The sequence below is a fragment of the Pinus tabuliformis genome, chromosome 3_1, assembly GCF_031772625.1.
Source record: "Pinus tabuliformis cultivar Carrire ecotype Pingquan chromosome 3_1, CPIR1, whole genome shotgun sequence".
In the NCBI taxonomy this organism is placed as follows: Eukaryota; Viridiplantae; Streptophyta; class Pinopsida; order Pinales; family Pinaceae; genus Pinus; species Pinus tabuliformis.
Window position 1 is genome coordinate 804,114,839 of NC_142301.1, and position 9,925 is coordinate 804,124,763.

Sequence of the window (9,925 nt, forward strand, 5' to 3'; positions counted from 1 at the left end):
AACACTAAACCCTAGAGTTTAAAGGTTTAGACTCACACAATATTCCCACACCTATGGGTGATTGGTACACTATATGAAACACTAAACTATGGGGATAGAGTAATCAAATTTAGGGAGTTTTTAGTTGTCCAATATAAATAATATAAATTACTTTTCTTGCTTGAGTGAGAGAAATAACAATTTTATGTTTCATTTTGAGAGTTTTTAACTACTTTTTTTTTGTGTTGGTACATTCATGATAAATCTAATTTTTATAAAATGAGTCTGTTTATTAGTTTGATTATATAATGGATTTATTTTTTGGTTGGATGTGGAAATGCCAAAAGTGTGGTTACCAAGGCTATCATGGGTTCAATAAATTCATTCATGAATTTCAGTGCTACTAGGTTTGGGCCTTTTCAAGTGTTAGGTTGTAGGTAGAGGCATGCATCCCTCTTACTTGTCAAAAGATTATAAATTTGTTAAAAATGGATGTGTTGTGTATTATTATTTCTTGAAATGTTATAATCCTCCCAAATTCCTATTTAGAAACATTTTCAAACTTGTTTTATTATTTATAAGGTCCTTTTTTAATCCAAATTATCATGTTGAAAGTTGACATGGATTATTCCTCTTTAAAATACATTACAGATAATGAGCTTGACCTAGTTACTTGAACTTTTTGAGAATGGTTCACCATGATTTGTAAAATATTTGGAATTACATAAATGTGAATATACATAATTGCACCAAATTATTGGCTAGGTTTGCAATAAGAATGAACATGATTGAATATGTTTGATATTTCCAAAATATTTCAAAACATGTTGAACAAAAAACTTATTAACAAAAGAATTATTTTATATTCGCAACACAAAAATAAAAAAAAACACATAAAATAGATGATATTAAAATGATGGATAAACATAAATATAAAATGTTATATTAAAAACAATTTTAAGTGCTCCTTAAATTTATACGTTGGATCAATAATCACATGCCCAAAAATGCGCTCTGCAAGTATGGTGCCTAGATCTATCGATGGAGTGAAGTTCTGGCACTGTAGTCGGTTGCTTGGGTCCCCACTGTGGGTCCTCGACCCTTCTGTTTGGGATTGGCCCTCCCTTCTTGCCTATGTTGGTTGGCTTTCGCAGTGTTCTGGCCCTTACCGAATGTGTCTTCAGTTGTATGTGGATCTTCCGCAACCTGCCTTGTTGGTCCTGGGGTTGGGTGTGCTATGTCGGAACCATCTGAGGAGGCATTACTACTAGCAGAGATAGCCACATTCAATGTTTTGGTGGCCTCTGCTCCGAAGCTCTGCAAGTAGGGGATATCTAAGTTTGTGAAGAAAGCAACAGAGATCCCCAAGATAGAACTATGTGCCTCGCAGGCCTGCTCTCATGCCCTACAGGTTGCTAACAGGGGTCTTATTGGCTAGTTCATGGGCCTTTGGCCATACCCTTGGATGGTAAAGGCCTGGGTTGAAAAGAACTGGAATCCTCTTATTAAAGGTGTTGCCATCTCCTCCTTCTGTGGTAAAGGCTTCTATAATTTTTATTTCGAGAATAGATTGGATCAAGTTTTAGTGTTAAGGAGTGGTCCATACTTTATGGGGGCTTAGGGGCTCTACCTGAACCACTGGAGTCCCGAATTCAACCTGAAACGTGATGTTCCTTCGTCGGTTCCAGTCTTGGTGAAGTTGCCTTACCTTCCCCTTCATTGTTCGAATGATGCGACTTTCACACTCATTGGGAACTCCCTTGGGAGGTACATCGATTGCTCTGAACCAAAGGATGGCCTCTTCTTATGCATGAGGGTTTGTGTGGAGGTGGATTTAGAGAAAGGTCTCCCGATGGTTGTCATTTTGTGTATGGATAATTGGATGAATGTACAAGAAGTTGACTATGACTAACTACCTTTCAAATGCAAGTTGTGCCAGGAATATGGTCATTTTGCAAAAGGTTGTCCTAAAGGCGTGGATTCTTTGAAGAAGCAGTCTGGGGACCCTAAATATCAATGGCAGCAGGTCAAGCGGCCTAAGCCTTCGAATTTTTCGGCTCCTGTCAGCCCCCCAGGCTCTGTTCCGGTCTCTAAGGTGGTTGAGCCTGCCCTTCCCTTGGGCACGCCTATTAGGGGCGACCTTGGTTTGGTGTCAGAGAATTGTTTTGGGATCTTTGAAAATGTTGCTATTGTAGAAGGATTTGTACCCACCCCCCCCTTCCTCCTCTCAGGAGGACCCAACCCCTTGGTCTGCTCCCCTGGGTCATCCCCCAAAAAGTCATAAGGAGTCAATCTATTTCCATGACAATGATAGTAGTTTTGATGAATCATCGGAGGAAGAGGAAGACGTGTTTGTATTCCTTACATTTATGAAAGGTACATGGCCTTCTGTGCAACTGAGCTCTGTAGATGACAGACTCGAGAGTGCAAGAACGAAGCATCCAAACATAAAAGGGAAGAAAGTAGGAAGAAAAAAAAATAAGGAAGTTAGAAGGGAGAAAATCGAAAAAGACAAAGAGTTGGGATTCCAACACACTATTGCTCATCAACTAGCAAGTGTAGGGAATAAATAAGGGGGAGGAAAAAAAGGAAATAATACGGGCTCTGGAAAGGGGACAGGGAACTTAAAAGAGTGATTAATGAATATCGTCTCTTGGAATTGTAGGGGACTGGGATCAGTAAAAAGTAACAGAAGTGAAATCCCTAATCAGAAAATAAAGACCAGAAGTCACCCTCCTATAGGAAACCAAGTTGGATGAAGAGTCTCTCAACTCAATTAAAAATAAGTTTTGGAGTACTAGCAACCTGGAAACATTTAGTTCAAGAGGAGAATTTGGTGGCCTCTGCACACTGTGGAATACGACGAAAATCCAACTAGTAAGTACCCTAAAGAAACTCATTGGATAACAACTATTTTTAATATTAAATAGAAGTAGCAACTCTTCACATTGATCAATGTGTACATGCCCACCCACTTTTCGGAAAAACAAGAATGTTGGAAATCCTTGATGGAGTTAAAAGATACAGAGTTTGGGCATAACTGCATTATTGGAGGAGATTTCAACACAACTATGGGAAATCATGAAAAAAGAGGGGGCTCCATTGTTCATGGCGCCCAGCAAGAACATATAGAGGACCTCATTTTAACCCTGAATATCTTTGATGTAAAACCCCAAAAATTTATGTATACATGGACCAACAAAAGAGTTGGAGTGAACTATATTATGTCCTAGTTGGACCGTTTCCTAGATGCTGACAATATCGTAATCCTAAATTACAACCTCAAGTCCTCCATCTTCCCATGGTTCGGTTCTGACCACCGGCTGATAAGCTTGATTATCTCCCAACCCTTAGATCTTGGCCCAATCCCCTTCCGCTACTCTCCCCTATGGCTGGAAGCCACCAATTTCTTGGAGTTGGTTTCCCTTGTTCAGGCTGGATTAATGGAAGCCCAATAACCATCTCAGATTCCAAGATCTACCAACTGAAAGGTGACATTAAAAAGTAGTTAAAGGAAAAAAAATAAGAAAATAACATTAAAGAGATGGAAGAAAAACTTGGTGTAATCCAAGGGAAAATGGAATCAACATTGGTTCAAGAATCATATTTCCATAAGGAAGCAAACATTTTTAAGACCCTTGATACAAACCTTAGAAGGGAAGAGGAGTATTGGAGACTAAAATATAGAAATAACTGGCTTAGGGTTGGGGAAAAGAACACAAATTTATTCCACAAGAAACCTAAGTTCAGGGGAAAAAAAAAACAATATAACTCAGATAAATCATGGGGGGAGACTATTAAGAAGTTTGATGAAATCAAAAGAGAAGAAGTAGATCATTATGAAAATCTATATACAAGGGACCATACTTGGGATATTTCCAGTGAAGAATTCTTTCTTGAGAGTATCCATGTGATAGTGTCGAAGGAGCGGAATCGCTCTCTAATTTCCCCACCGATGGTCGGGGAAATTCAAAAGGTGATTTTTCCTACCCCCCTAATAAGGCGTCATGCCCAGATGGATTCCCGGCTAGCTTCTATCATTCCTTCTAGGATGTGATTAAGAATGACATTTTCATGTTGGTGGGATACTCTTTCAAACAATTTGCTATGGGGGGTTTGCATAAACTCTTCCTTTCTGGATTTGATCCACAAAGAATCGAGTCCCTCCACTTTCTCTAGATTCCGCCCAATATCCCTCTACAATGTCTCCTACAAAATACTCCCGAAGTTGTTGACATTTCGTCTTAAACCTGTGTTTCCCTCTTTGTTCTTTGAAAACTAGGGGGGTTTGTCCCAAGTACGCAAATATTTGATAATATTATCCTAATCCAAGATGCTCTAGATTCTAGTTGGTGAAGGGGAGACCAAGGGATGATCATTAAGCTGGACATGGAAAACGCTTTTGACCAAGTAAGACATGGATTCCTTATAAAAGTCCTTAAAAAAACATGGTTGGATGAGACTTTCATTAGATGGATCAATGTTTGTATTCCTTCTCCTTAGATTTCTCCGTTGGTTAAGGGTAGGGTCGTAAACTTCTTCAAATTTTCAAGAGATTTTCGTCAAGGGTGCTCCATCTCCCCTTTTTTATATATCATCATGGATGATGCCGTGAGTTGGAAATTGGAACAAGAAAGAGCTACCCTCAACCGCCCAAGCATAAGATACAAGGAAGGCATCAAAATCATAAATCATGGGGAGTTCGCAGATGATACTATTTTGATGGGTGGAGCCTCAATCACAATCGCTTGACGATTCAATAGAAACTTATATAGATTCATTAGTGTGTCCGGGGGAGCCACTAATAACAGCAAAAGCCACATCTATAGCTGGAACATCTCTAGACATAAGGAAAAAAATATTGAAGAAATCCTGGGGTTTAAAGCAGTCCATGAGTGGAAAGAATTCAATTATTTAGGGATCCCTATCTTCCTAAGAAGAGCTTCCCCCTATGCCTGGAAAAAAGTGCAAGATAAAATGAAAACAAAAATTGTAAATTGGGGCGGGATTTTTCTCAATTATGCAGGTAGAGAAATCCTTGTAAAGTCAGTCTTGTTAATGATCCCTCTGTATCAGTTTACTGCCCTGCAAGCCCCCAAGAGTGTATTGCATCAAATGGGCATGTACATAAGAAAATTCATGTGGAAGGAGGTAAAACAAAAACCAAGAAGCACCACTTAGTGAATTGGAAAATAGTCAGAGCTCTAAAACAACATGGGGGATTGGGAATAAGGGACCTGGGGTTAGCTAACATGGTAATGGGAGAAAAATTGTACTAGAATATGACCACAAATCTGAATCAATGGTGGACCCAGGTGATAAGGGCTAAGTATTTAACTCAACAAATTGGTCATGGGTGTCGAGAGGCCCTTGGATTAGGCTCCCCCATATAGCGTTTGATCCACTCCTCTAGGGATATTATCAACAAAAATCTAAGCAAAATTTCGGGGAATGGATCCTCCACCAAGATTTTTTCAGATTCGATTATGGGACTCCAACGCTTGGAAACAGACCTTTCCCTAGTGGATCTTAAAAACTTCATGAATCAAATTGGGGTGGAAAACCTAGACCATATTTCCGAGTGGAACTAGTAGGGAGGATAGAAGGGCTGGAAGCTCGAAAATATCCCAGACGCTCTTCTCCTCCAAAGAGATAATATTTTCAATAATTTAAGAGGTTGTGCCATCATAGCTCTTGGAAAGGTAGACAAGTGGGGCTAGAAGAATGTCAGTTATACTGTCAAATAAGGTTATTTGAACATGCTCTTAAACTCCCAATTACCACCTAAAAACTCCATTTGGGGAAAAATATGGAAAATGAATGCCATCCCAAAAGTCATTTTTTTTTGTTGGTTGCTATCACATAAAAAAAATCTTACAACTGAAAATCTTTAGAAGCAGGGCCAGGTCGCCGCCTCAATATGCTCGCTTTGTGAGTTTGCAAAGAAATCAATTCCCCACCTCTTTCTCCACCGTTAAGTGGCTAAGGAAGTTTGGTAAGTGGTCCTTGAGCCTCTATTCTATAGAACTGCTTGGCCTTCAGACCTCCTGATTTTCTTAAGCTCTTAGCCCAAATCTTATTTGGGCTCCCTTCAGGCCAAAAGAAAATTCAAAGAAATCTGGTATGCTCTTCCTAAGTATGTCTATTGGAAAATTTGGTTATCAAGGAACAAGGCTATATTCAAAAAGTCCATGCCCCCAGCTGGGGTAATAGCCATGATATCCCTTTCAACATGTATGGAATTTCATAGACTAGAAATAGACCCTTCCTTGGATAAGCTCAAATCTGCTTGGTTGGCTCCATGGGTTGGATCCCCGACCTCTCAGCTCCCGGGTAGATGTGTTCCCTCTCGATCCTAGTGGATTATGTGGTTGTACTTGGAAGGTCTAGTGGAATGGATCAGATCCATGAATCAATGGACCCTTCAATTCGATGACACATCAAAAGGTAATCCTGGGGTGGCAGGAGGGGGAGGGATTCTCATTAATACCGAAGGAATCATTGAAGATAGATATGCTTGGAGGCTTGGAAGGAAGAGAAAAAACCAAGAAGTAGCTTACAGCTTGTTCCTATGCCTCACATTGGCTCAAAATAAGGGCATTACAAAAATACAGGTCTTAGGGTTCTCCATGATAATCATTAGGCATATGATCTATACTTCATCAAAAAAAAACATGATCTTAAACCAAACTATCAAGAGATCCCAAGGGTTGATCCCCTCCTTTGATTTGGTTTCCTTTTTCCATATTCTCAGAGGGAATAACCAAGAAGTTGACAAGCAGGCAAACTAGGACTATCCAGTTGAGAGAAGAAAGGAGTATTGTGAACGAGGTTGATGGCATGACTAGCATCCCCTAATTGTGTTGATGAGCTTCAAGTTCTAGGTTGAGGATGTTATTCTTGGTCTAGCTAAGAAGTTAGAAAATATCAGAAATGGGGACTTCAAAATTTTGTCTCTAAAGTTGGCTTATTAGTTTCTCTCCCCCCCCCCCCTTCGCCCTCCCTCTCTTTTTGACCCCCCCTTCCCCTCCCCCCATTTTCCCTCTTTCCTATTTAACCCTCTCGCCCTTATCCTCTGTCATTCTCCTATCTCTCTCCTTGTTGTGCCCCTCTTCCATTTCGTCTCGCCTCCCCTCCTTTCTGTTATGTGCCCCTCTTCTGTTTCTTCTCGCCTCCCCTTCTTTCTATTATGTTCCCCTCTTTTGTCCCCTTCATTCCCCTATACCTTGGGCCATATCACATCAATCCACGTGAGTTATGGCCAATCCTAGAGCCTTGTGGAATGCACTTCCTCTGCTTGGGGTTGTGATGTGTCTGTGTTCGTCACCCTGGTACAACATTTGTGCATGGAATATTTCAATATGTGTGTATCCATCTCCCATGCCTTGGATCATGGTGCAAAGGTCGATGCACGATCTCGATCGATTGCAAGATAATGGGGAATTCGTAGCATTAATTAATTCCCGTGCTCAAAATGCCTTGGTTGCTCATCGGAGGAAGCTGGGATGGGAATTAAGGATCAGGAATGGAGATGGGAAATAATTGCAGATTGCTAGGAATTTGTGGAGGTACATCGCGATTACAGCTCCAACAATTCCTCCCCATGGTACTACATCATCATACAATCTAGCATTTTCCATTTAAGGAATAATGATATGTTCAGTTTTTATGGTTTCAGATTCTTTTCTACTCAAGTGGCCTCTTCAAAGGCCCAACAGCTAAAGATGGCGTATGTGATATTCAGTGGTTGGGTCTGGGTGGTAGGGTAGAATCTCAAGACGTCTGGTGTGCCTGAGTTTTTGAGTTGTAATCTTTAGGGGGCTGCCTGTCTAAGTGCAGTTGCTTGGGTGAGGGTTGTTGGGTTGGGTGTTGTTAGTGTGCTTGATTGGGAGGGGGTTCTGGAACAGAACAACGAGGATAATTCGTGTGTTGATCCATAGAGGGATGTTTGTCTGAGTGCAGACATAATTGAGAAAGTTATGGGTGGGCGTGCTAATAATCTATCAGACTAGGAGGCGGTTCTGGAACATAACCTTGGTGCTTCTTTGGAGGATGGTGTGGAGGATGGATTGGAGGCCGGAGGGTTCCTAGAGCAGTGGGTCAAGGGTACCCCTGAGTCGGGAGGGCGTGATACAGGGGTCTATGGCATTTTGGAGAAGCTGGCTAAAGATAGTGTGAAGATGGATATGAGTGTGCAAAGCACAGAGGATAGCTCCCTGTCGGATGCATGGGACCATCGCAGGGCGATGAAAGGGGCCACGACCGGGAAATTCTCTGGCTGGAGGTAGAAATTGGCAAACCTACATCAATTGTTTTGAGGACCACTTGGAGTTACGAGAAGGATTGGTTGTGCTGCAGCATAGCATCCACCAATAGCAGTAAGAGAAACTGACTATGTAGGAGAGATAGTTGGAAAAGAAGGAATGTATTCACCAACTAGAGGATGAGGTAGATGAACTGCGACAAAAAATTGAGCAGTTGAAGCTCAAGGTGGAGGTAAGCAACAAGAGTAACGATGAATACTCCACCGAGCTGGATATGAATAGGAGCAATGAAGAATTTTCCACTGGCCTGGATCTGAACAATCCAACACCATTGGATGTTTAGTCTCTCTGGTTTTACTTATTGTTTTTGAATGGCACAATTCAGATGTAAATATTTATTGTTCCAGTTTTGTTGAATATATAGTTATAGGATCTCTGGAATGAGGAATTTTTGTAAAAACCACAGTGAATAATTTTATAGAAGTAATGCGGAACAAATGATGTATCAACAACAACCCTCAGTAGGCTTGAAAATACCTTGTAAAGTTTCGGTTTTTCTCATGAACGAGCGCGTTATATATACCTTGGTATAACCTTTTGGAGGTGCCTAAATTGTAAATTGGCACAAATTTTCATTAATCAAAGCATGTTATCAAAACATAAATGGCTATAAACCAAATTATCTGCAAGTGCTTAGCATCCAAGTCCATATCAACTATTAGCTAATCAGAGTAAAATTATGTTCTAGCAATAGGCTCTATCATTACAATTACATTACATATGTTATCTTTGAAGCTTCTTATCCAAAAAATAAACTTTATATTTCTCACCTGTGAATGCAAAGTGCAACATCTTGTCTAAAAAATACACTTTAGATTTCTCTCTTGTGAATGAAAAGTGCAACAAAATTTCAAAAAAAAAAACCACAAAAACTATTGGAGGTAACCACAAAGTTGGCAAGGCCATAAACACACAACTATTGTTGGAGTTGTATAACAATGGTTTCCATAAGCTATTGATATTGGAGTTGACATAAAAAAACACATGGAAATGAGCAAGGACCACTAATATGAAATAACCACCAGAGAAATTGGGTTTCCCTTTTAAAATCACAATTTGTCACTGAAACTCAAGTTGTGCTGTTTATTCTATTACATTTGCTTTAGAACACATTATTCCACTTGTAAATAGTTGTGAAGGTTTGCTTAATTAGTTGCGTCCTTGTTAATGTTTTTACAAATAATAATTGGTCGAGTCCCTGTTAATGTTTTTATAAATAGTGTTCATTGGTGAACTTGCTTAAAATTGTACTCATTTTTAGATCACATGATTGAGTTTCCTATTACTTTTGAGATTAACTATTTCTTTATTTTTTTTAAAGAAATTATTTTATTAAATTAAAAACATCGTTTACAAATTTAATAGTGCAAAATAAATAAAAAAATACACCCTTAAAGCTAAATATAAGGATATTTTTTGTCTTTGACTTATAATAACTTTTTTTTATAAACCAAATGTTTGATTCCTTGCCTCAAAGATTATTTCAAACTTAAGAATATACACAGTTATATTTACATATAGTATTGCTATCAATAATTAACAAAGCTAGAAAGGAGACAACGAGGATAATCAACATGGAAAGTGTTGCAACTATTAATAGACTTAGTGGTACCAACAAGTTA

The 9,925-nt window shown here is 39.4% G+C and overlaps 1 protein-coding gene across 1 annotated transcript in view; it reads left to right on the plus strand.

The window, feature by feature from the left end:
- Positions 1–8,267, plus strand: part of LOC149189893 (uncharacterized) — a 56,171-nt gene extending 47,904 nt beyond the window's left edge. Inside the window, exons 4-6 of the mRNA XM_089410373.1 lie at positions 7,658–7,708; positions 7,797–7,907; positions 7,992–8,267. Of these exons, the coding sequence (XP_089266499.1) occupies positions 7,658–7,708; positions 7,797–7,907; positions 7,992–8,267 (438 nt within the window). The remainder of the gene's footprint in view (positions 1–7,657; positions 7,709–7,796; positions 7,908–7,991) is intronic.
- The last annotated feature ends 1,658 nt before the right edge of the window (positions 8,268–9,925 follow it).